This window comes from Dermacentor variabilis, chromosome 10 (genome assembly GCF_050947875.1).
Source record: "Dermacentor variabilis isolate Ectoservices chromosome 10, ASM5094787v1, whole genome shotgun sequence".
In the NCBI taxonomy this organism is placed as follows: domain Eukaryota; kingdom Metazoa; phylum Arthropoda; class Arachnida; order Ixodida; family Ixodidae; genus Dermacentor; species Dermacentor variabilis.
Genome location: NC_134577.1, coordinates 53,294,800 through 53,322,535, shown reverse-complemented (window position 1 = coordinate 53,322,535; position 27,736 = coordinate 53,294,800). Strand labels below are relative to the sequence as shown.

The following is a 27,736-nucleotide window of genomic DNA, read 5'->3' as shown; positions in this document are numbered from 1 at the left end:
AATAATTGGCCCCATATTTTTTGACCACATACCCACTACTCAGTTATACGTGAACGATATCTTGGAAGGCCCAGTCGAAGATTTTCACTGTGATCTTTCTCTCTAGTTTTTAAAGCGAACTTGCTATCATCATCACGGTGCACCAACTCACAGCAGCAGCCTTGCCCAAGCCTGGCTTGACGAAGCCTTCAAACGCCAGTGGGTCGGGTGGCATGGACCAGTGGCACGGCCTGCAAGGTCACCGGGCTTGGCACCTCTTGACTTCTTCCTGTGGGGACTACACTAGAAACGCTAAAGGCAGAGATTGCTGAGGCCTGAGCCAATGTATCAAATGGATCAATGATCAATGGATCAATGTATCATTGGATCAGGCTCAGGCCTGATCCAATGTATAAAAAAAATACATTGGACATGCTGAAACTGGGCCAATACTGCATTATGGCAGAGCGCGACTTGCTTGAACACATTCTTTAGACAGACATCGCAGCGAATAAATCTCTACAACCGTTATCCACCAAAAGAGACATCTGTGCGAAACTCGAGTACGACGTGGAAAAAAATTATGGGGTTTTACGTGCCCAAACCACTCTCTGATTATGAGGCACGCCGTAGTGGAGAACTCCGGAAATTTCGACTACCTGGGGTTCTTTAACATGCGCCTAAATCTAAGTACACGGCTACTGTACACGGGTAGACGAGTGCACGGGTACACGGGTACACGGGTGTGCCTAGGTTGGACAATATTTGTGGAGCTCCACAACTTTCCTATTGGCGCCTGAACCTTTCAAGCTATATGTAAAAAGTGAATTAATTTATCTCGGGTAATTACTCAAAAAATACGAGCGAAACATGGTACTGTAATTAGATAAACGCTAACAACTTTGACGCGATGTCGGTTCTGAGAAACGCATAGGTTTATTTGAAAATCTTGGTATATATATATCTATATCTATATCTATATATATATATATATATATATATATATATATATATATACACACATAGAGGTGATTGGACAGCGAAGGTGTAGGGGGGGGACCATCACATACGATATGACAACTATATCACATTTATCGTAGACAAGTGCTGGTGTGGGGAAAAAAAACCCGACATTATTGAGGGGCGCTTATTTATACAGATCGCGCAGGAGAGGGCAAGTGCCTTTCTCTTGGCATGCGTATCGTCTACAGCTTTAGGCGGGTACTGCGCATGTTGCTTGTCGCTGATATGATACATCTTCCCTTTTTGCCCCCAATAATGCCCCCATTAACTCAAGACAGCTGCTGAAAGCTTGTGTCGCATTCGAAACGCTGCGGGGGCACGTGTAATCTTTTCTATCGACTCGCCCCTGAGCGCTAGACATCCCATCATCCGATGTCACTGGGAGCTGCTGCGACCATGGGCTGTCTTCAGGTGCGGCCTCGCAGTCGTCTTCACCAAAGGCTCACGGCGAGATGTCTCTTTTGTGCGTAGAAAGTGCTTTCGGTTGCAGCGGATAAGTTTCCCGTCTTCTGTGACGACGCTGTAGGAACTAAGCTGCGCACAGTGCTGTAGGTCACGTGCCTTTGTTTCCCGGAACCTTTCTTCAAGCGCACTGGGTCTCCTTGACTCAGCGGCGGTAGCAGCTGCCTCTTGTCTCTTGTGTTGTGACGCTTGGCGATATTTAAGGCGGGTCAACCTTGGAAGTCTGGTAGAGTTGTCCGTAGACTCCTGGGGCGCCCTGAAGAAGCTCCGCTGGTGCAGCAGTGCGTTGCAAAGAGGTTGTGCTGTAAGTGAGTGAATCACGCCAAAAATCATTTGTTTTCCCCGTTTTCCTTGATATCCACTTCACTACTTGCACTCCCTTTTCTGCAACGCCATTTGACTGTGGATAGCCAGGGCTAGAAGTGATATGCTGGAAATCATTCTCTCGCGCAATTACGGGAAACTGTGTGCTTGAGAAGAGCAGCCCGTTCTGCGAACATACCTCCATGGGTATTCCATGTTTGCTAATTTAGCGTTAGTTGTTTCAATGTCAGTGCTCGCCTTTGCATGTTTTAGTTGCACCTCTGGAAAGTTATTCAGCACGTCGTAGACGCAGAGATAAGGCCTGGTGCCGTAGTAGAAAATGTCGATGCCAACTCGAGACCAAATTTGGTCAGGCACTGGGCGCATATGCAGTGGCTCACGTGGCTGACTGTATGCGCTTTTTTCCTTTGCAGACTGCGCGCTTCTGAAGAAAGGCTTCAATATCGGTATTCATTACCGACCAGAATATCACGCCCCGTGCCCTCGACTCGCATTCGGTTATGCCCGAGTGACCTTCATGAATTTTTCCCAGCATTTCGCGCTTCATACTGGCGGGAATTACTATCTTACACCCCTTCAACAAAATGCCCTGCACTTGCGACAGCTCGGCAATAAATGGGTTCAGCGGGCCATCTGCCTGTTTACCTTTGCTCAGGCTTTTGTTCACCCCGTTTAGACAGCAATCATTTGTTGTCTGAGCAACCAATCGCTTTAGAGTCACCTGGCTAACGCGAGATGAGATGACACTCACGGCATGTGCTTCAGCGTCATGGCTGTCTATGTCGACCTTGCCGCACTTGATTGAAGCCCGGGATAGCATATCAGCCACGAAGAGGTGCTTCCCTGGAACAAAAATAATTTCCATGTCATAACGGAGACATCACATGAAGCGCTGCAGCCTTGGTGGCATGTCCCCGATTGCTTTCTGGGATATAGCAATCAAGGGCCGGTGGTCGATGTCAAGGATAACTTTACGTCCATATGTGAAGGGATTGAACCTTCCGCAGCCCTACACAATAGCCATAACCTTTTCGATCGGAGAATATTGCTTCTGGGCTTCCATGAGCGATTTACACTCATATGCAGCAGATTTTCACGTACTGTCGTCACACTGCAGGAAACTGCCCCGAATATGCTGTTTGACGCATCGCACGAGACTTTGGTTTCCTTCCGTGAATCGAAGAACGACAGCAGGGGCTGCATGCTCATACTGTCGCGCAGCTGCTTCCGTTTTTTGGCGTGGTTCGGTGTCCACTCAAATATCGTGACCTGTTTTGGTAAACCTCGACATAGTGTTGTCTTCTATGCCAAAGGGGGCAGAAATTTGCCGAAGTAGTTCACTACGCCGAGCATCCTTTGCCCCGCTTGCTTCTCCTTAGGCTCTGGCATTTGTGACGTGCATTGTATCAACAAGTTCCTTGGTCTGACTCCTTCATTGCTGATTACGTCACCTAGGAAATCTATCTGTTCTACGCCAATTGTGCACTCGACTGCGTTGAAAGTCAGTCCGACGCGTTCTGTCAACTCTGTCGCTGACCTTAGTCGCTCATCGTGCTCTTTAGCGGACCTGCCCCAGACTAGGACGTCGTTGACTTATACTCTAACACCAGGTAGACATTCGAAGATTTCTTTTAGAATCTTCTGAAAAACTTCTCGTGCTGAGGAAATGCGAAAAGGTAGCCTCAAAAAAAGCGGTAACGACCGAAAGGCGTTGCTAATGGGCAAATTTTTGAGGTTTCCTCGTCCAAGGGTCTCTGATGGAAGCCAGAGTTTGCATCGAGGGGCGTAAAACTGCTTCTCCCGCTAATTCTGCCTCTAGGTCTGCTCGCGTCGGCACCTTTTCATACATTCATAAAATCTTTTTGGGGCCATGCAAACCCGAAGCTTTCCATCTTTCTTTCACACCGTAACCACAGTGCTTACGCAGTCTGTGGGGTCCGTTTTCTTGACGATGATGCCTCCCTGTACCATGCGCTGCAGCTCTTCGCGCAGTGGCTCCCACAGTGCTAGGTGCACCCATCACGCTCTCTGCACGACCGGTACTGCACCGTCCCGGGGAACCATACGGTTGCGACGCTGCACGCAACCCGTCCCGCTGAAAAGATGTCTGAATCGATCTTTAACTTTTCCTGATGTTCCTTGCGCTACGCTGTGATGACCTTGACGGAAAAACTGCTGGAAGCGCTCACATGCCTGTAGGCCCAGCATTGCTTGGCCTTTCAGCACGATGAAAAATTGGAGGACGCGTTGTGACCGCTTAGTCGCACTTCTGCTGTTATGGGTCCACAATGTTGGATTTCGCCCCCGCTGGAGGACAGTAGTACTGCGCGGCTGGGCTTCAACGGTGGCTTGGGCTTTATCTTGTTGATCGCACTGAGGGGAAGAATATTGACTTGTGAACCGGTGTGGTCTTTCAGGCCGGCTGTCGTGTTGCCAACTTTTGCTTGTGCATGCCAGTCACGCTCGCTAACCGTGCTCTTCACAGCCACGTCAAGCATATCGAATTCTTCTTCTGCACCGGTGAGCTCGTCGTCTTGATTCTTTGCATCACACCAGACATCAAAGTGGTTTCTCCGCTGACATTTGTAACAGGCCCGCTCGTATGCAGGACAGCTCCGTGGTGCATTCTCCGTGGTTCGTGCGTTTTTGTTTACCCATTTTTATTTTCGTATATTTGAATCTTGTGCATGTGCCACAAGCTCAGTTTGTGCTTTCATTCTGTCTATGAAAGCAACGTACCAGGCAGAGTCATATGCGTGGTTGTGCCTAGTACAGAGCGGTCATAGTCGCGCAACATTGAAATTTCTGCAGAAACTCCACGCTTCTATGCCCTATATATCCTGTTGAGCACCTGTATGGTTTGTAAAAAATATCCCTGTCGTGGCATAATAAACTGTCTCAAACGCTACCATTCCTGCTCAGATGAACAAAATAGCTGCCCAGCTACGCCTATCCGAAGCCCGCGCGTGAGTCTAAATTTAGCTCCAACTGAGTCATATGACAACAGTGCCAACAGCGCATGTGACACTACCATGGTCTATTATTTGTTTCTCTTGTCCACGCAACAATACCAGCGTAAAGAGTATGCCATCCATTCACGCACTATAAAGTACACTAGAACGCTAAGTAAATACCTACGGTGCAATTTTGAATTGTACTCGCTCACATGTACGTAGTGGACCAGCTATGGTCAAATATTTTATCGCGAATTGGCCTCCCTCCGTCTTGCACGAGTCTCTTCGCGCCATTTCTGGATTCCGCATGTCGAACGCTGGTCTCCATAGCCGAGCAAGCGTGGAATTTCTCCAAAAACTTGAAGGCTTCATAACTTCTGATAACAACTGCTTCGGGATTAATATTCTAGACATACTGTGGCTGAGTGAGCGCTCGCAAGAGCGGCTACTCCCGCTCAGATTGGGAAATGTACTGCCAAGCTACACCTACCTGCACGCTTAGTACTGTCGCTCCTATTGCGTCATTCGTGAAGTGACAACAGCATCATCTCTGCACGGAACCCACGCATATTTGAGCAATTCTGCCTGAACGCTAAATAACGATATGAAAACATGGCACATGGGTGGTCGCGTTGAAATTATATAAGCGGTAATCCGATACCGTCTATTTATTACATGTCGTTGCGCCAAGAACTCCCATGCAAATGATTTCGAAAATGTTTATTCTAAAAAATTTATCCAGCGAATTTATCCACCGCATGCTTGAAGCCTGTGCAAACTGACTACGTGTATATCGCATTCTCTCTTTCTCCCTTGCATGATCATTGAAGGTATTCTCCTTACTCTTTCTGCCATGTGCAAAAGAGTAAGCAGAAGACCTTTGCAAAGACGTACAGCTGTGCGGAGGACAACATATAAAAAAATCAAAGGTATAAGCAAGAAATTATACTCAGTCAACACAGAATATCACGGAATGCTATTGTTATAGGTCACAAATGACGCTAGAAAATTCCTTGAATGATTTCGTCTCCGAAGCTCAGGGGTTCATCGTTCCGTCGCCTCAGCGGAGAATCAACTCAAATCAATGAATCAATCAACAACTCAATCAACTTTATTTCACATTTGTGCCTCTTACAAAAGCAGCGAAAAAATGTTTGTACAGGCACAAAAAACTACAGCAAGGTAGTTTGACGAAGTTCCTGCCCATGTCTTGCATAGAGGATAACAAGCCAATCACAGTTCATACAATGATCCTAATGAATACAGCTGAGCAACGCATATAAAAATGTAGTGATATACATTCCTATAAGGGACATTACATCAAAAGAACACATTCATGATAGACTTATTTCACATACACAGTATATGAGTACATAGTGGAACGCGTAATAACGTTAAACTTAAATACATTAGTACAAACAATGTATTTAAGGAATTATTTAACAAACGTATATTACGTGTATTGGACTCCAACATATATTACTACTAGTTGAACAAAAGATCAAGATAAGTGCGACATTTGAGATGTAAAACTGGGCATAATCAATTTATGTTCAGAATAAGAAACCACTGAAACTCTTTCCTAGCAATGCTGCAGCAATCAATTCCTTGGCCATGCAGCTGTCTTAAATATATGCATAGGCATAGGAATGCATAGGACTTTTCTCGAGTGTTAGCGATATTTCTATCCTTTGGCTGTTGTCACCGTAGCTTTTGGTAATCCGATTGTATGCTCGACGTGAATTGTATAGTACTTTCTGGAAGCCAAGTGGCAACCAGTGATTACGCTGGAACCTTTGACGAGGTATATATGGCAGCTGATGCGCTTTATCCACAGATGATTTTCGATTGTCTTCGACGGTGTTCGACGCAATCCTTGTGCTTTGAGTGCAGCCTGTTTTGCAGGGAAACTGCCTATGGCTACACTCCGGAAAAATCGTGGCGGCGAACAGAAAATCACTTGCACCAAAGCCAAAATTCTGGCATATGCTCTGCAGGTTAATGTAACTATCTCGGAAAAATCATACTGGAATTGGCCGCTAAGATGACTCTACCATTACACCAAGTTCTATTTACTTGTCATAATTAGTTAGTACACAGTGACGTTCTAAAGGTTACAGAATTTCCGTTTGCTGTCAATACATGCGCATTTACCGAGGGAGTATGGTTACAAAAAACGGCTGTTACTCTTGTTTTGTCGAAACTATACCGAAACAAATTATGTGACAATTATGTGAAAACAAATATGAGACGTTAAGATTACGCCGAGTTTCACTTAATTTTCATAATTACATACTTCACAGTGAAGCTGCAAATATTGTGGAATTCGAACCTGGTGGTCAATACGTGGTATTTTAAGGGAGGCAAACGGACAGCCTCATGTTTGTACGCTAGAATAAAAGTCGAGTCCTTCGATGTTTCATTCAGCTAGTTAACTAGGGAGCATGCTCAATTGGAGAGAACCAGCAAACGTGTTTTGTTTTGTGCACTCCTTTGGAGTGCGCCCCCGTCAACGCACATCGTAGCTCACGTTGAGGCTTGGTTTAACGGCCAGCTGCGTCTAAACGCCGCTCCGTCACAGCTGCGTAGACAACACCTGTGTCTTGACAGCGGCATCGTAAAAACGTTTCGACGGTAGCTCTGCGTGTGTATGACGTAGTGCGCATTTATAGTTTATTGTATTTTGCATAAATACAATATACAGGATTATATCTTTAGTTACGTACTGACAAAACTATATACCAATATAAATTACACAACCATAGCAGCTTCGCTGGTCAACCAGGTTCACCGGGTAGAATGTCTCACTGGCGCCTCAATTTTTTTTTTGTGGTGAAGAATCTGCCCGATAAACAATTAGTTTCGTCATTTCAGAGCTTCTCTAATGTGCGCTAGACCATGGCTACATCGTAAAAATACAAAACTTTCTTCTGCGTTCAGAATTCGCGGTAAGCGATAGTTTAGTAGAGGTTGTGCTTAATGTCGCTCTAAAATGTCAACTGTGAAACGTGTGCGCTGCACTTGCTTATAAGGTAACTTCAAGTCAAGAAACCGGCACGGACCAGTGCAGTGCTAAGGCAGAGAGAACTTTCAGACTAACCTCATAACGACAAATACGCAGTGTGCAATAACAGAAGAGACTCATGCTTAAAGTAAAGATGCAAAGACGACTTAGGTAATAGCACAATGAATTGGAGCACTGCGTGTGTAAGTATGTATCTTTTTCTTCATTTATTCTGTAGTATATCTTAGGTGCCCTTGATTACATTTTTTTACAGTAATGCCCTGTAGATACGAAACATTTTACCAATTCCTGTATCTTTGAGAGAGATAAAAATTATGTTAATTATTTTCGAAGGAACTATGGCCCTAGTGCGCACCTGCTGGTAGTTTAAGGCCACTTGCCCAGCAAGTTGTTGTTGAAATGCTGTTCTTTGAGCTCTGTCGAACATTTACTTGCCATCTGTTCGTTTCACCAATATATGAGACCAATGACTTATAGAAGAAGTAGTCGGAACCGGTTCGCTGTTGCTCACAATACTGTCAGCGACACAATTTGACCTTAAGCTGCAAGTGTTCTGTTTCTAGCAACTTAAGCACATTCTGTGCCTCTTTAGGTGGTATACAAAATGTCTGTTTGAATAACGAGTACTACTTCAGGCACGAAAACATGCCGTCTTCACTGGGTGAGAGACACTTTCAACTACGCACCTAGCCGCATCTCAATCTGAGTTCTCAGAATATGGTAGAATTGAAAATAAAATACTTTTCGTTCGCTTTATAAAAACCCTTTATTTGTTTTTGTTTTCCACCACGTCTTCTTTCAGCGCACATATAAAGCTTGTATGAGATGCTGTAGATAAGAATACGAATTTTGTATACGTAAATAAACACTAGTGGCATGCGGGACATGACATGTAAATGACAGCGTAAGATTGATTGAAATACATGCCCTTTTCCTTCTTCTGTAGCATATCAGCGCGAGTAAGATAAATCCATGAAACAAAGAAAAATTCAAAAATTACGAGATGAAGACTCAATTACCGCAATCTACGTACGAGAAGAAAAAGAAAGCGAGGCAGTTTTATACTGATACGCGGCTCCCATCGACGAGATTGTACACAATCTCTATTTCTTTCTTAAGTAATTCAAACTCTCGTATAACTTAAGCTTGATTCTTACTGTGTCTTAGAAAAAGCAAACTTGAATGAATGATGGCGTTAGACATCAAAGAAAGATTATTAAATAGCGCGAAACATGAAGAGTGATTGCGCGTTCGCTATTGCCATGAATGAATGGATGGATGAATCACGGCAGTTGACGGGTGCGTAATCACGTTTAGAATTTGCCTTATAGCTAGCAAAAACAAAATATGAACACGCCTATAATAGCGAAAGAGTGGATATGACTGTGCCTGATAGTCCCTTTCTTGACGCATATGGAGACATTTATTTGAGCATCTTAGATAAACCGGTCACTTGTGAAAATAGGTCGGTTGCGTAGGTGCATACCGTTCCGTAATAAAAGTGACTGATTAATAATTTTAAGAGCGGCTGCCAACCGACCCAAGTAGAATATATCCCATTTACAAATGCGCCTAGCAATTGTTGCATCTAATATTACATACATATTGAAGACGAGGTGTTCTTTGCCGACTTTATGCTAGTTTCGCGTAGCTGGGACCTGGCTGTGTCTCTTTGTAACCTCTTAACAAAAGGTGTTTTTTGTTGCTTGGAAATATCGGAACCAGTCATAACTATCAAAATGTAAGTGTGAACGAAACAAGATCTGATAAGAAGTCACGGAATAGGTTAAATAAGGGGTACGGACCTGATTGCGCCAACACAGTTGTAAATTAACCATATTGCATCAAAGACTACACTGTCTCCGGCATCGGCGCACCTTGCTTCCTTGTCATAAAAGAGAAAAGACACCTCAATCTAATTCGACGCACCAGATGACAACGTTGACGAATGTGTGTGAAAAAAATGCCAATGGAAAAGGCAGACATGAATAAAACTATATTAGATGGATCGGGGAAAACATAATGCCCGATAATGGAACGAAGAAAATATTGCATATAACGCAAACATGCAATGCAATTGCGCAACATTGCATCATTTTAGTGCTTTCAACTTCCAACTTTCAGCCATTTTTTCCTAATGTGCGGACAGAGACAATTATCTCCGGAATAATTGCTTCAAGCCGTGCGCGAAAGAAACAGTAATGCCACTATACGATAGGTACATAGCTGAACGATAGTTCAGCACAATGCGTTGGCGGGCTAGTTGGAGTAGCGCCTTGTCCTGGTCGTCTTTCTTGTATCTGTAGTTTTGCGCTAAACAAAGTATTCATACATAGCCGAAGTCACGTTTAAATCGAAGCCATGCAGTGTAGGCCTGATTCACTTCATTTTGCGTTATTAAACTACAACGCTCACAAAAAACGAGACAGAAGGCAAAGGTTACACACCTTCACTTCGCTTTAGATGGAGAGATGCGTGGACGAGTGCGCGTGACTTAAACGTCTAATATGCGGTGCCCAATGGCTGGTTTTCTTACGCCACGTCTACTGCTCTACAGCCCAGTTAGACATTGAAACGCATTAGCAGTAGAAAGAGGCCACTGTCACAGTGCGTAGTACGTGTTCGTTAACTATATATACACGCAGGTGCCTCGTCTCCGGTCAAAGGAGGAGCGCTAATAATTTTACTAACAATAACTCAGAGCTCTTCTTCTTCAGGCCCGGGGAAAAACTGTTTTTTTTCGTGCTGTCGTCTATCCCTTCAGCCCCCTTCTTTTCCTTCATAGAATCTCCATAATTTCGTGGTACCCAGGTTGGCAGGTGTGCATATATCATGTACGTCGATCTTGCCTGCTTTCACGTCTGCTCATTCATTTATACATGCCACTTACAAGTAGTTGACTCGACTGCGTGGGGCGTTAGCTATAATAATCGCTTCATGTACGTTTGACATAACGTTTGACAGTAGTCGCATTTTTTAAAAATTAATACATTATAATTGTTAGTCTTTTGCAGCTTCATACGACTGGGTATTTGATCATCTAAGTGATGAATTTCAAGGCAATCCAAATAACGGCGGGGATTTGGTTTCTTGCTTCAGTAACTGCACAGAATAAAGATAGTGGTAAGCTTCCGACGCCATGCATTACACTCTCGTTTGAATAAAGCCTACTTTTAGTTTCAAGCAAGACAGAGAAGCAGTATGTTGAGCACTAACCATAATATTATTCACGGTTAGGGTCTTTGTATTGTCTTGAAATGAATCTCAGTCACATACATGTGTTAGCAGTGAAATACAACTCCGCTGTAGCAGCAAGAATGCACAGTGTTTCACATCCTCTTCTTAACGCAACCATACCGGAAATAAGCGTCCGCTATCAGGATGAGGGTTATGGATTGAAGACTTTTTGTACACACCTGTGAATATGTACATGTAAATAGAAGCGCGTTAATACATTACTTCCTTTTCTGACATGACATAAAATTCATGCACCGTCTAATCACAACTTTGTCATTGAAGAATCGAGTGCGGATGCGATTAAGAATATGTAGTTTTATTGCAAAGCCTCTCTATATTTCGGAGCATTAGCACCTTTTACTGAATTTTGTTTGCTACAGGGGAGTCAAAGACATGGCTTCTGTATATTTGCAGCAGCTACCAAGCGCAATGAAAGAAATAAACCTGATTTATGATACTGGTTATTTATCGAGAAAGCTTTTGGCGCAATATGAATCTTTACATAGAAAAAAATTGACGTAGGTGATAGTTATTATGCTGAGTATTTCTTGCATTTGGGGCTTTATAATGATATAGGCTCTGAGATTTATATGAAAGTCAGCGATGATTTTTGGTATGGGAAGTATGGCGTTCATGAAAGGCACGGCAGTGAGCTAAGTTTGTGTGGTGCACCTAGACAACACATATTTCTTGTATTTCCAGAAACTTGGAAAGTATGTGGCTCGCCAGAGTGTATTCAAAGAGGTAACGTATCTTTGCATACTATACATCACATCACCGTATAAATTATAGATGTTAGTGAGCAACCAACATTATTGCGCCAAAACACGAAGTGAAAGTAAAAACAACAAACTCCGTAACGCAGTCCAGTGTATCCTAATGCATGAGCTGTCATTTTTCAAATATAAATTAAGCATGGTGGTTCGACGGAGTATAGCAGACACGCTATTGAGCGCTGCCGTTCACAAACCTTAGCCGAATGACTGTCCCAAGACATCCTAGAATCGAAATAAACACTGAGATATTCGACACTTGAAAAGTATGGAATAGTATGGAATTCTTGCATGGCAGAAATTCTGGTTGCCCTCAGCACCTGCCCGGGGCGTTTCCCGAGAGCTCGCAGGGTGGCACGCATTTGCGTGCAGCGTTGCCGTACTTGCGGTGGTACCAACATAGTTTTTGGCATTTCATAGGTGACTGCGCATCACTCTGACTGGTTGACCGGGACGCGGTATGGAGGGCGGCCATGGAATCCACGAGAGGCGTGATTTCATTCATCTCTTGAAGCTGCTCATGTGGAGACTGTTCGCTTGTGACGGCCGCCAATGATGTGGGAGCTACCACCATGAGCTTGTCGGCTAACTCGGCCAGCTTGGATAGATGGTTCTCATTTCAGGCAGTCATGACCATTCCGACGTTCGGGGGGATTTCTTGTAGGAATGTTTCTCGGAGCAGCAGGTACTCAAGACCATCCACTTTGCTGCCACATAACTGCTGCATATGACGCAGCAGCTGGCTTGGCGTCCTGTCGCCGAGGTTGGCTTCTCGGAGAAGCTATTGTAGCCGTTGGCTTTCGAGGGGGGGGGGGCGTGATCCTGCGAAATAGTGTTGCCTTCAACGCCTCGTAAATGTTGTCTGCTGGTGGGGAAAGTAGCAGGTCTCTAATTTCACTAGCAGTTGATGGGGGCAGACTGCTCACCACATAATGGTATTTCGTGGAATCTGCTGTGATTCGCCGTGCAGCGAATTGTGATTCTAGCTGAATGAACCACAATGCAGGGCCCGCAGTCCAAAACGGAGGCAGTTTGACGTCGACGCCTGGGAGTGTCGGAATTTCGGTGTCTTGAGGTGTGTCCATAGCACTTGCTGCTCGTCTGGGTCAACAATGCAGTGCGGGACGCGAGCGCGGCTAGAAATCAGCAGAAAGAAGCGAGTGATGCGTCCCTGAAGAACAAGCAACAACTGTCTTTATTTTTGTGTTCGTTCAGCCTCTACGGCTCGGTTGCACACCCTCGCACCAATTCCCTTTCCCGCAGACTGCACGATAATATTTTATCGAGTCAAAAGGGGAAAGGGTGTCTGGCAGCTGCTGTGCGACCGTGAGACCGCCACACCCTCATGAATGCTCTTCGAGTGCTCTTAACTAGCATTCGCATTCAGGCTGCTCATGGTGCACTCCAAATATTGGATGACATAAGCCAGGTGCTGTTAAGTCTTGAGAAGCACCATGCCTCCTCCTCTGCAGCGCTTCTGTAAAGATTTCAAAGAAGGTTCGATTTTCCAATGCCATGCCCGAGGCCTTAAGCCCCGAATTTCGGATATTCGGCCTTTTTTATTTAAGAATAAATTTCCCATTATCGCCATTTGCGAACCATGCGTCTGCTACCTCGAACGACCACAGTAATGTCATCGTTTACATCAGGTGCGATTTTATCTATATTGAACATCAAGTAACACCTGATGATAACAACAAATACGTATGCCTAAGAGTAAAACGCTATAACCTCATTTTCATGCTAGTAGGTGTGTATATTCCACCTTCAAGCCTTTTGACACTGCGAGATTAAGCGTTATAATATCAGCGATACCTGGGCCGTGGATCATCACCGCTGATTTCAATGCTCATCACCCACTACGGGGAAACCAGAAGATGGATCGCCGGGGAAGACAAGTTTCCTCCTTTGCGTCAGATCATGAATTGTTTTGTGTAAACTACAGCAGTCCTACGCTCTTACGGGGACTGACATATAGCAGCTGCCTCGACCGAACATTTGTGTCACGCAACCTAAGTAACAAGGTACAGTGGTTTGCAGACAATGAGACCCATGGAAGTGACCATATTCCCACCTATATAAAAGTCAAGGGCCTAGGCAAGTCGCACATCATCGTTTCTTTATGCACCAACTGGGCAAAGTACAGGTCACTCACAGCCAAGCGATGTCAGGAAACTGAAGAACGTTCTCTTGAGAACTTAGAGGGCATAATCAAAGCTGCTAATGATAACGCTGCCTGTAATTTTGCACCTTCATCACAGTTTTGCGAATATAAAGAGGAATTTGAGCGGCCCCGAGCTATCCATCGTTATGTTGAACGATAATATAGGTGCCCAAAATCCATCTACAACTTGAGGGACGCGAGACGTCTGCCGAAGATTCAGCGTCCAATGCACTTCAGTCTCTAAGCCGGAACTCTTTATGCGACTTATTCGATCCACACAAGTCTATATCTCAAATTTGGAGAATTGTCCGCGGCCCACCAACATTGGCACAGCAGCATCGCCCCTTCAAGTGTTTTGCTATCCACTAAGTTATTCGCGAAATTGAAGTAGCAGAAGACTTTTGCGCGAGGGTCGCCGGTAAGGGGTCCCCGTTCACGGTGACTAATATAGGAAAAACGTCGATGTCAAGAAATTTCCGGATGGTCAATCTGTTCTCTGCAAATGAGCTTGGCAGCATACAAGCGTTCCTCTTCCCATGGACCTGGTAGTGTCACTTACATGGCCCTGTGTAACCTCGGTCAAATAGCTTGGCATGTCCTTCTAACCGTATACAACGACTCATAGCGTAACAAATTGGTTCCTTCCTCGCGCAAGCCCAGCCGCCTCGTTCCTCTGCTCAAATCAGGCAAATATCCCCTGGACCTGGCCGCCTATAACCACATCGCACTTGTCAGATGTTTTCGATATGTGATGGAGAGAATGATACTGAGTCGCCTAGAGTGGTGCCTGGAGCACAACTAGATATACTGTGACGCTATGACCGGCTTTCGGCCTGGACTGTCCTCGGTAGAAAACGTTATTGACCTTGTCTTGTCTGCACATCAACAAAAGAGCCCAAAGAGAATATCTGCTGCGATGATCTTACACGTCAAAGGCGCATACAACAGTGTATCACATAGGGCTATTCTGAATACCTTGGGGAACATTTGATTAGTGGACCGTGTCTACGAATGGATTTAAAGTTGTTTGAAGGGCTGAACTTTATATAAACAGAAGATCGTACAACAACGCACCGTTGTACTTGTCGCGGTGTGCCTCAAGGTGGAGTGCTGAGCCCCACTCTCTTAGACCTTGCACTCATCGACCTTGCTGATGTACTTCCGCAGTCCGTGCATCTGTCAATATATGAAGCTGACATCTGTATCTGAGCATCGGGGGTTGCGCATCTACACATACGTACCAGGCTTCATGAGAGTGCTACGCTGACGTCAAACTATCTTCAAGGTCGGGGTCTAGAGCTGTCATGTGAGAAGTGCCCGCTGGTTACGTTTCCGTGCAAGGCGATGGGCCCAAGCATCCTTAAAATCAATGGATAGGCTATTAGTTATGTGAAGGCCCACCGCTTTCTAGGAATAATCATAGATCTCGGCCTGTCTTGGTCTCCTTACGGTGCCTACATGAAAAAGAAACTGTCCATGATCACCCATCTGCTAAAATATCTTGCGGGAAAGTTGCGGGGTGCATATGTGCGAGCGATACTTCAACTTTATACTGTACTTTCCTCGGGTTCATACGCTACAGGTTACATGCAGTGGGCAGGACCCAAAGAACAAGCGTACACCTCCTCCAGTCTATTCAAGCTAAAGTACTCTGAATACGCCTTGATCTTCCGAGGTTTGCATCTTCAGCAGCGACTGCCGTCATCGCGCGTGACCACCGAATTACAACATATGCTCAAGTCAATACCTTAAGAATGACAATCAGGCATTCTGCACCAGGTTCCATCGCCCACTTCGCCTCATTTCTGGCTTATCGGCCACGCTCTTCGTTCAACGATATTATTGCTTCTGATAGTTCAGTGCTTCCCTCCAACTTCACGCTTGCAACAAGACCACTATTACCGTTGTGGTGCCAACATCCCCTCGAAGTCCTCCTAATCATTCCCGGAATAAAAAAAAGCACAATCATGAATTAACTCAATAACAAGCCACACTACTGCTCCTGCATAAGAAACACAGTGGACGCCTTCACATTTACACAGATGGTTGAGTTTCTTCTGTAAGCTGAAAAGGAGCAGTGGCCATTCCCGCAATATTAGTCACCATAATATTAAAAACATCGCATTTTACATTATCGATAGCTGCAGCACTCACTACGCTCCGTGCTGTTCTAGAATTCGCAATTGAAGAACCTTCACAGACATCGTCAATCTTGTCCGACTCCAAGGCCGCTGCGTAGTGCGTTATGTCCCCATTTCACCTTGGACCGAATGAACAATCAGTCCCTGGCATAACGCATATTCATCCCCAAGCAATAGAGAAAAAACAACAACATAGTTTTTCAGCGGATACCGGGCAATTTTGGTATCTACGAAAACGAACATGCATGTAAGGCCGTCTGACCGAGACCATTTTCTGCACAGGAGGCTTTGAAAGCACTGTTGCACTTATTGCGGAGAACTGGTCTTAGACATCGACATTAAACAGTGCCGTCTTTTCCTTTTTTCCCTTTCGTTCTTGCTCTTGTTTCTTTTTTTATAGCGAAGCTGTAAAAGACACCTTTCCACACTAACGTGTCCACATGTAGAGAAAAATTCTGAAAATAGCGCAATGCCGAGCCGACCCGCGGCGGATCTGACGGAGGCGTTAAGCAGTACCCATACAGAGGCCGACCCCCCAAAATGTAGTAAAATACCGGGCCGGGGGGGGGGGGGTGAGGGACCACCGGCGGAAAGGAAGCAGGGGTTAAGCAATCCTCAAACGTGAGCCTATCCCGAAGATAGTGCAATACGGCTCCGACCCGCGGCGGAAGTGAAGCAGGCGTTCAGCATTTGAGCCATTTGTGGGCCCATCCAGAAGGCAGTGCAATGCCGGGCCGACCCGCGGCGGAGGTGCACTTCGTTATTAAGACGCCCACATAGACAGCTTCGCCGGTCACCCTTACTCACAGAGTGAAAGTGGACTGAGTTTTTTCTAACACCTCTTTTCTATTATCATCTATTCCCCTTTCTTGAATGACATATCGTCTGTTAAAACGACAAAAAGAGGGATAGGCACAAAAGCGTTTTTCATACTAGGTCACCTATTCACACTGAAAGATCCAAGAAGTGTGTCCACGTGCTGAATTTCATACTGTGGCACACAACTACATAAGAGAGTGAGTCAGAGCATGTCCGCGTGTTCATTATGATAATTATTTCCACATAATGACATAGACTTACAACAAGGGATTGGACTAAAACCGAGTGATACATATCGTAGCAACAAATAACTGAGATGATCGCTATGTGTTGAAGGTCGTTACGATGTATACGCTTTGGAAAACGCTTGAATCGGGCATGAAGTCGATCCGTATGTTGACGATAATCGTCAGGATATCCATACTCTGGCATGAGTTCGCGAAGGGCAATCAGTCAAGTAACCACTGGTGAATTTAAAATAGAAAAGATGTGACGATATTTATAGCAATACAATGTTTGCCACATTTTATAGCGCGGATGAGCGGCATTACATGCGCTCGCAGTTTCTGTGGTACGAAAGACGAAGGATCAAAATGAACAAGAATATAACGTTTTATAACCGTTTCGTGAAAGCTTCGCTTCACATATTTTTTGGTATTTGCGTTAGATCCGCATAGGTTTTTTTAATTTTAGGTGAGCAATTATTCTCTTCTGATAACTATTTCAATAGTTAAATTTGGAAAGCCTTGGGTAACACGAACGCCTGCTTTGTCATTCTTGTTTGCCGCTATTTCTGCGTTTGCTTGACATATGTATTAACCCTGCGGCCGGTGAACCATGCAAACATGTGTGTGCACCTACTCCACCCCCCCCCCCCCCAAACGAAGATGCTCACCTCTTTGGACAAATAAATTAGAAAAATATGTAGAGTAACTGAACTCATGTTCCATTCGACTGCAGGATGTGTGGCCATACTGGGTGATAGATATGTGATAACTGTATCAAGCAGAGCACATCCTCAAATTGTATTTATATATCCTTTCAAAAGGGAATGGCACGAGCATTTTCTATAGGTTTGTGTCATGCAAAACGTTTCCTAAGCACGTACAGACGACGTTTTGTAGATGCATTATATGCATACATATGGGCCCAAAAACACCACTAGGCTTAAGTCGATGTAGACATACAATGCTTCAAAAATGCCTCTTTTACCTGTCTTTCACAACTGTTCTCGACAGGGGCAAGAAGGCGTTTTCTGGGCGTTTTGAATGGCTGTACGTGTAGCTTACTTGGCTCGTCACAGACGTCTGTAAAACATTTTGGGCTCAGTGTGTCAGCAACATCTGTCACTACGTATAGGATGTTGTAGAACAATTTTGAAGGACGCGTTTGAGTAAATATCTGAATGAATGTTCTTACCTTACAGCCAAACTAATAAATGAATCCCTTAACTCCACCGTTCATCCTTGCACGGACTTCTATTCATACGTTTGCAACGGGTGGGAAAGCGACCATCGAAGTCCATGTCTTAACGGCAGCTATGATGTTTTTCAGGAGATTGATAAAAAAGTTGCCGAAAAGCTAAGCTGTAAGTCTTTGTTGTTTTTCGAACTCGTGCTCATCGTCGTTGAATACTTGAATCTAGTTTCAAACGCGCTGTAGTGAACTGAGCATTTTGTGCATTCACTAGGTATGGGTTCTAGAAATAAATCAATGTCATGTATGTTTATGTCAAACACCGAGACATCAGAAAATCAGTGAGTCAAAGCTCACTGATTTCTGATGATTTCTCAACGAAGATGGCAGCGTCTTCTAACTTTGCGAATATAATATATAGATGTGAATTCTTCCAACAGATATTCTGCATTTTTGTTTTGCTCTAGTTCGAGAAATTGATATATTGGGTTTAATAACTTAGAAATATTAGTACAATTGCTAGCTTACAATCGTAATTACCATTAGGCTCTTTGTGGTAAACTTGATTATGTTGAGCTGCAGAAAGTGGCGTGTAGCCTGTGCTTTGTGTCGCTTTTAAGTATCTTTGGTAGAAAACTTCACCTTACACTAGTGTAATGCTTTACCTGTTTTACCTTGCTGTGTTTAGCCTTTCTCGAAGGCGCATGTATGCGTTATTTAGATGAGTAAGCTTTACTGAAGAAAAACACGCAAGCATTAGGATGGCCTCTTGAGTCTCTTGAGTTAAATGTATAAGCTGATCTTGTTTCGGTGTGTGCGGAAATATTAATATCCTATACGTTTAAGTTTTCAAACAGGTTTCAGAGTCTATGTTTAATTAGTAGCGTATCTTAAGGTTTCCGCTGGCGATAGTTCCGCATTCATTATCCCTGGAAGTATTTGCTTCAGCTGTAACAAGCATTGTTATACGATGCCACGTTGATGAGCAGGTGATATATACTGAGAATTCTTATACACCTCTTCTTACAGATATTCTTGGAAACAGAACTCTGGTTGAGTGTAACCAAACCTTAATAGACAAGATCGCCATCACGTATAATGCGTGTTTAGGTAAGTGGGGTTATCACGTGAGGGCTGAGATCATAAACGCATAAATGCGTTCATTTTCCTCAATGAATTCACATGATATGTTGCCCAAAGAATGCAGCGCACAGGCCCACTACGCAAGGCAGGCTGCATCGCATCACACTACACAGAAGTCAATGGTGTTTATGTACAATATTGTTATCAACAGCTTCATAAGTGTGCAGTAATATTTATCTAAATTTCATAACCTGGTAGAAGCGTTCAAAACCACTCCTGCAAATCTTATTGACCGATACACATGTAAAATACCTCTCATAACAAACTGCATAACGTATATACCAAGATCGAAGCGTTCGCTGCCACTGTAACTGTATGCGTGTAGCGTAGATGACGTTGAGGAATATTTTTTGTACAGTCCAGCGGCTACGGCAGGTTCGTGTAGACGGGAAGTTTTTTTCGGCTGTGTGGCTTGCTCGTAGGATTGGTGAGCTGGTAGAGATTTATCAAGATAAGAAGGATAAGCAAATCAGTAATATTGGGGAAGTTTAATATTTTGCATGACTTTATGCGAACGTTGAGGGAAGTTTACTGAAGCATGCCTGCAGATTATCGAGCCATGGAAAACATAGTTTTTAAGGACACTGAGAAGCAGTAGAAGGCACAGGCCTCATGAAAGCCTATACTCATAGCAGTCTAACAAATACATAAATAAATCTCTTCTCTTTTTGACTGGAGAAATGAAATGCGCATGCAACAAACGCATCGCTAAATACCCTTTTTCTTGCAGGCGGGTTTCGGTACGTCAAATTACCTCATGTTTATAATTTTATTATTAGGCATAAACAGGCTTGTTTCTTCCACGTGTTACTGTATTGAAGCATTAAAACAGGAATGTTAGCTATCGTTTCTGTGGCCACAATATGACTTCACAGGTTTAAATACTGTGCGAGGATAATTTCACAACAGAACATGCATGTTTTTTAAGCTCTAGAGCCAGCTCAACAGCAATATGTCTCGTTTCCCCTGCACAAGCAGTTAAACATGAGCAGAGACATTACTGTATGAAAAATAAAAATTGGTGCCATGCCACGTGCATTTCAAGCTTCACTTAGAGACACTGGTTAACTAAAGACAGCGTTTCCTGTGAGTCCTTCACTAGAGATGTAAGCGGTTCAAAAAGCAAACATTAAAAAAATCGGGAAAAAGTTCTTTTGTAATTTTTTTTCAACCAGGATAAAAATGAAACTTACACAGACCTTCACCGCAGAATTCTTCTATTGCGATGCTACTCTCTTCGACGAAGGTGTGAAGGTTTGAAGGTTTTATAGAAAAATATTTGGGTACAGGAAAATATGTGCTACATATTAGTACCTGTTTGCTCAAAAGTTTGCTCAAAGCAGCAGTTTGGGAGTCTGCGAAGCACCTGGATCCATCCACGTGGCAAGGACTTTGCTTCAACCAACCCTTGAGCCCTCTCCCATATCGGGTACTGCTGATTCGCCTTTCTGCGGCGTGTGACCTAAACTGCTCCGAGATTTAAAATGTGCACACAAACCTACGCAAGAAGGTCGCAGAGGATCGAGTGCAAAAACTTCTGTACGTTCATTCGAACTTCAATGTCCAGAAGGCTTTGTCCACTGCACATCGAAGCGTTGACCCATCAAGCGGAAATGAATTCAAAACACATTGGTACAAATGTCGGTCTTGATGCTTTAATGTGAAATAGATGCCTTGACGTGAAATGGTGCCTAGATTTTGAATCCGGAAGGTCTGCTGGGACTTTAGTGATGCAATAATGTAACAATAATATTTTTTTCAGTGCTACTGAAGTAAATGTGTCGAATTTTCCGCAGCTCTATGCGCAATCGACTTTTTTCGATTTTTCATATTTTTCTAAAAAAATCATGAAAGAAACCAGTTTTCGTCACGCCCCACAAAATTTCACGAAATTTTACATCTGTAGCCCGCACTGCAAGTGTAGTGCACACACCAAATCGGATCAGCGCCAGAGTGCATGTATTAAAAGGTCATCCCGCTGTACCGCCTTGAGTGAATCTAGGTACAATGAAACCTTAAAGCAGCAATACTATATGCCAATATCTTCGATAAAATACAAGTTTCTGTCATTACTGAAAACAACGACAGAGTGAACAGTAATGACGAACTATTTAGAGAACGAAAATGTTATATCATTGATAGCAGAGAAAAAGTGTGGCTGTTATCACAACTGCCAGGTGGGGACCCAAAACTGCAAGATTAAACCCGCTCTCATACAGTCTACAAGCGGGCTGGATGCTATGATGCAATAACTGGGTAAACAAAGAAGAACAGAGAAAAACATTGAAAGTGAACAACAGTGTTGACGAAACGCGCATCGCGCAGCTTCGCAGGATATAAAGTGTGGCAGACTTCGATAGGAGACATCTTCCTTTCGGTTCGTCTAATTTATTTGCCTACCCCTTATTCCAGTGGCAACGATACGTGACGTTACCAAAACAACTTGTCTTATGCTTAGCACAACATAGTATCTAAGGGATGCTAGAGCGGAATGATCCCCGCCACGTTTTTTTCAAGTTATAAAGTAGTGTGTAGGTAACACTAAGCTGATCCTCACTTCCGCACAATGTTCAGCAGGGCTCACACCAAGCGAAGCTATCGTTCCAAGCAAGGTCGAAAAGTGCTGGGCTCTATTGTGGAGCATTGCAATTTACGGTTCGAAGAATTTGCTAAAAGTATCGAAAGTGGCATCAGGTTCGGTTGGCCTTCGTTACGGATTAACCAATCATTTTACAATTTCTTTCGAATCACGTGGTATAAAGCGTACTCTGGTGAAGGTTTCAGGTTGTCATGAGCTACTGCTTCCACAGCTTTTTAAAGCTTGTATCAGGACGAAGACATCTTTAGGAGAGACAAACGGTGTGCATAGTACAGGAAGGCTAAGAAAACAAGTGAATGGGAGACATGTGCGGAAGGCGTGTGTCGTCTCTACACGTGCTTCAGCTATGACTGAGGTGTCATGGGTGAAATTACATGGTAAACGTTAGCGTCCCAATGAAAATTAAGGATTGAAAGAAGAATGATGCGGGTCCGATGCCATGTGGGAAGCTTTCGGTGGTGTTTCCGTTAATTGGCCGTAAATTGTGGAGATGCTCACGACGAATGTTTAAGTTCATCCGTGTTTAGTGCAATAGGAGAGTTTCAAATTGGTGGTAGACGTTAACTTGTGCGCTAACTTGTGTTTGTCTACGTAGTACACAGAACACATAGCGACACGTGTTTGCTTCGGGGGTTGTTGTGCGCCATTGTTCGTAGCCTGCGATAGGGTTAGCACTGTCATTGCCTAACATGGCGTATCACATAGCACCGAAAGTGTAAAACTGCTTTAATTATGGGGATTTACTAGCCAAGCCCCAATCTGATTAGGAGACACGCGGTATGGGGAGCTCCGGATTAGGCCTGACCACTTAAGATTAGTACAGGAAAGGTTTAAGGCTTCGCTTGTGTTGAAATGCGACTGCTTCGACCGCGATTGATTTCGCAATATTTAGCATCACCGTAGCCACAAAGCTGCTGCAGTGGCCAGAGATGTGTTGCTTTTATGGGCGTCCGCTTCCGTAGGGTCGTCTAGATAGCGCACTGTTTTATGCGGTTCTGTCTCTGCACGCCCGGTGGCATTTGCTGACTTGACAAATTTACATGGTTCTTATTTTACAGGAATCAGAGAAACGTACCCCACTATTACTTTGAAATGTTATCCAGTTTTTCCACAACTGCTGTCGTGTCTAGTAGCATTGCTTTCTTGCTTTGTTACGCTGCCTTTTCTCTTTTCCGCGCTCCCCCCAAACATCAAGAGCGGCCACGGGCGAAGAATGGCACGGCATTTATGCACGGTTTTTCTGACTCCTTCAGCTCCACTCTTTACTCCCTCTCTATATTTCATTTTGATGCCTCCCCTCTAGGCTGCGGCGCGTTATAACATTTGTAAGCGCTGCAGCTTCTGCAATGGTTTTGTGTGTGTGTGTGTGTGTGTGTGTGTGTGTGTGTGTGTGTGTGTGTGTGTGTGTGTGTGTGTGTGTGTGTGTGTGTGTGTGTGTGTGTGTGTGTTAGGGGGGTGGGTGTTAGAGATATTTAGAACAGTCGAGAGCAAGGAGGTTATATATGAAACTGCCAAAGTGGCAGGCTCTGCAGCCACCTGCGAGTGCGAGTGAAGCGTAGGCAGCTCAATTGGTAGAGGCATAGGCGTCCGTGTATACGCACATTATTCTATGGCATTTGGTGTTCCGCGATAAAAACTTGAGAGAAAAACGCCGTTAAAGTGTATATCACTTCACAATAGCGTGTTGATGTAAAAAAAAAACAATTCTGCGCCTAGCTTTTGTCGCAGGCTTCGAGAAAAGCAATTTGCCTGACGCTTTGGCAATAGCACTTCTTTCCTGTGTTAAACTATGAATGGTTTTCTTGTGATGTGAATGCGAAATATTCATGGCTGATTTCCCGCTAGTTGGCGAGAAATATCTTCAGCAATATTTTATGAAAACTTTATTCGGAGCACGGTTAAGCGGAGGTACGTAATGCACGTTTTGATAGGTTGAGAACGGAGAGTCGACTGCCTTCATTCAAAAGAAAAGAAAAAGCAGGTTTGCCGAGTGGCTGTAGTGTTGCCTCTGCCAGGCGACACTACAGCCACTACAGCCAGGTTTGGATACCTTATTAAATAACTCCATGCAAATACACGCTCTCACCCCCTCCCCTCCCCCACTCCTATGTGACATGCAGGAAAGCAGCAGTAGTAGTTTAATCGAAGAAAGAGGCAAAGAAAGCTTCGCTTTAAAAGCCGGGAATGGTTTTACTCGATTTCGCTCAAGAAAACGACCAACAATACGGCTGAATCGGCTGTGAGGAAAAGATAGCTTATCAGCTAAGTTAATGTCCTTTTAACACCTCTTACAACAATTCGACCTTAGTGGGCGAGAAAGTCTTACAAGCACTGCGATATAGCCAGGCGCGGAACTTGGCGGTTGGTGCGGGTGACTATAACAGGGCATCTAAATAGTAGCGAACGAAACTAGAACCAGCGATGCGATTAAGGAAAGCCCGGTTTTGTATCGTCGCAACCTGTTTGCGAGATACGCGGACTGTTGAGAGCGTAGCCTGGGGCGCCTTCTAATCAGAAGACTGCCGCGTCGGCTGGAATGTGAAATGTCAGTCTTCAACGTGCCTAGTTTCTGTAGGAGTCTCGATGTTATGTGCAGTCTGTACGAACATGCTTTGTTCATCAAGCACCTGTAGCACAAATAAATAAGGACATCTGCGGTAATTGTGCATTACTAATGAGAGCATAGTAATTTCAAAAATCTCAATGTTCTGCTTACCTTACTCCAGCAAATTTCCGTCACTGTTGCACGAGCCAGACCTGTGCTCGGCTTACGCGCACGTGAGGACCTGTGATGCGGCACCGGAAAATTTGATAGACCAAATACTGGCGAAGCACTTTACATTTTTGCTTTCGCAAGCAAGAACGTTCGAATAAACTCACCCACTGATTACCAAAAGATGTACAAATTTTATCAGTCGATTACTAATATTTGGCGTAGATCCAATACACACAAAATTTTAGTTCTATTGTGATTTCAGCAGCATCTGACTGCTAATTTCTTAAAGATGCATGCCAACCGGGATTAAAAACATTGTGACCGTAGGAAGTGTTCTTTTATTTCAGATGCACCACAACAGAATATCACATCTTTTGTCTTAAAGGCATCATGCGTTGGTGTTGCGAAATTTGTTGAACTGCTGTGTTCAGTGTTTTTTATAGTAGAACACAATAAACGGGCGAAGTTCTTGAAATTTCTAAAGCGTCATTCTCTAGCATCTTGTGCAATTAATCAGCGTTTCACTCGATGTTATCAAAAGTACCTGCAACTGCTACTGGTTTAGTGCGCTGTACCAATTAGAACGCAGCCCATCCTTCACTGGGCTCAGGTCGTCTTCATCTAAGATGGGAAACAAGATGCGTAGTGGGAAAATTGCATGCCTACAGCTTTTAAGTAATTGTGTTGGAGACGAAATTATGAAGACAGCATAGCTATATTTTATATTGAATACTGTCAGTCTCTGGTTGAGATCTGAGCAGGTCGACTATATATTCGCCAGCTTTTGACAGCTATAGTATCGTTGTTCACAGCAGCTCTACAAAGACAATAATTACCAAAACAATTCTGCGGTAATAAAAGGTGGAAAACAACAAATTAATACAAACAGGTTTGAAAAATCACATGCAATATCAAATGGGAAACATGATCATAATATATTGTCTACTATTTAGAACCGACATAATGAAAAAATCACTAGTCCTTAAAACGCGTCGTCTAGTTGGGAGCAAAAAATTGGAAATGAGTCAGCGTTAGTAATGGATGCGCCCAGGCAGTTCCATTCTCGTGCAACTAGCGGTAAAAAAGAGTGTTTAAAGGTGTCACTGTGATGTGAATACTTAGTTGGTGTGTACGCGTGCTGGTTCCTTATAGCACCTTTTGTGTCCGCTAAAAACGTTGATGAGCCGATATTTAACCCGTTATGAAGTAGCTCAAAGAGGAATTTCAGTCACGCGTACTTTGCCCTTGTTGATATTGTTTGAAGCCCAGAGATTGCAGCAAGTTCATTTGGAGAGTCAGTTCGTTTATACATATTGCGAATGAACCTGAGTGCTAAACGCTCTCGCTTTGTAGGGTATATTATGCTTATTTGAATGTCCTTCTGTTTCTTACGATTCCCTGAATAATTTTCTTTGAAGCACTTCCAGATACTAGTGATGCTTTGATTAGAGTGCTGAATGAATCCGGTATAAATGCCTGGCCGATTCTCACCGAAGGAAACATCTTCAACTCCAGTAATTGTACGGATTTACTTCGCCATATGAACATTTCTGCAATTCTCTATGTGCACATTAAGAATATCAAAGACGACGACTTATTCTACGATAATCCTAGGAATTATTACGGAATGGCGGTGAGGTTTTCAGCATTTTTATGAAATTCATAAATGTAACAATAATTTAGCATGACTACGAAACATGTAATTTGAAATGTGTTCTCAAGTATCCATTGTTCATTACGGCTGGTTAATACATGCTGGGCTGGTTGATGGAACGTTCTTGTAGTGTTCACGTGGTGTCTCCTGCGTGGCCAACGACTCAGCCGATAAAATCAAAGGCGTTCTTCTTTCAAGACACGTCGCATTAAATACAAGATAAAGAACCCTTTGCTGACAACTGCCAATATGCACTCATCTAAAGTAGGGCATACCCTATTCCCTTTAGTATGTTTTTTGTTTGTTGTGTAGGCTGGCATAATAATAAGTTAGTTGTTTCGCTATCATGCATGTGTATGATATATTCACGTATATGAAACATGTGCAATATACATACAGAGTTGCGAATACAGAGGAATACATAAATGTATAAAAATTACACAGAAGTAGGCGCTACCAGCAGTCTTCCAAAAAGAAGGCTCAAATATAGCCGTGTTCCTCGCGGTGCTGAACTGGCGGTAGCCCGTTCGTTGGCAGCTGCACTCGACGTTCAAACAGGGTCGTTCGCTGCGAAAACACCGGAGGTCTGCCCGCCAAGCAAAACATGCGCATCGTCAGCGGGCTCCATACTACAGTTGTACCGATCACGTTTTATCGGATCCCTACGCTATAGCTCTCCCGTACTTGTTAAAACTTGCAAGTCAAATTTTCAAGAACTGTAAAGCGTGTCAGCTTAGGCACTATGTGCTTGCCTAGGCCTCCTTCGGAGCCCCTCAACACCAGGAATCGTTATAATGACTGAAGGCCATCTGATCGCTACTTAGATTTGTACCGACACGCTTAGAGCCCATATCCGTCATGTTTCACCGATGCATTCAAGCTCTTTTGCCTGCTTGCCTGCCAGAACGACGACCACTGGCGTCATTCTCAAACCTGGTCAGCATCCATCGCGCATCCCTAACATCGGGCTTCACACCTTCAACACGTTCAGCTTCAGCTTTCTGGTGTTTAAAACAACCTCAAGTGCATCTTACGGTTCCGCAGATAAGAAAGAAAACTGACCTACCCACCTTGGCCTTGAAGCAAGCAGCTCTTAATTCTTTGGACACTTTCTACCTTCACCGAGTCCACATATATATTGACGGACGCTCTACCACTCCGACCAGCTCCACCGGCGCAGTGGTTATACCATCACGATCAAAAGCATCCGATGCAGGATCGCTCACCTGACAACATCAACCGGTTCGGAGTTTGTTGCCCCCCGAGGTCCCATCGATTACAGCAAAATTCAACTGGCTAACCAGTGA

At 44.0% G+C, this 27,736-nt stretch overlaps 1 protein-coding gene across 16 annotated transcripts in view; it reads left to right on the top strand.

Moving 5' to 3' along the window:
- Window positions 1–1,630: 1,630 nt before the first annotated feature.
- The window catches only part of LOC142560552 (phosphate-regulating neutral endopeptidase PHEX-like), a 97,882-nt gene continuing 71,776 nt past the window's right edge, over window positions 1,631–27,736 (top strand). For 3 of the 16 annotated variants that reach the window (XM_075672753.1, XM_075672738.1, XM_075672739.1), the window contains exons 1-6: window positions 1,631–1,768; window positions 10,772–10,890; window positions 11,707–11,748; window positions 18,328–18,489; window positions 19,347–19,427; window positions 26,194–26,408. In XM_075672753.1, coding sequence (XP_075528868.1) covers window positions 10,815–10,890; window positions 11,707–11,748; window positions 18,328–18,489; window positions 19,347–19,427; window positions 26,194–26,408 — 576 coding nt within the window. In that variant the 5' untranslated portion in view covers window positions 1,631–1,768; window positions 10,772–10,814. Of the gene's footprint in view, window positions 1,773–7,784; window positions 7,954–8,359; window positions 8,429–8,569; window positions 8,672–10,771; window positions 10,891–11,706; window positions 11,749–18,327; window positions 18,490–19,346; window positions 19,428–26,193; window positions 26,409–27,736 lie in introns of those variants that run through there. The other 13 variants (XM_075672749.1, XM_075672744.1, XM_075672740.1 and 10 more) reach the window with 13 other exon arrangements.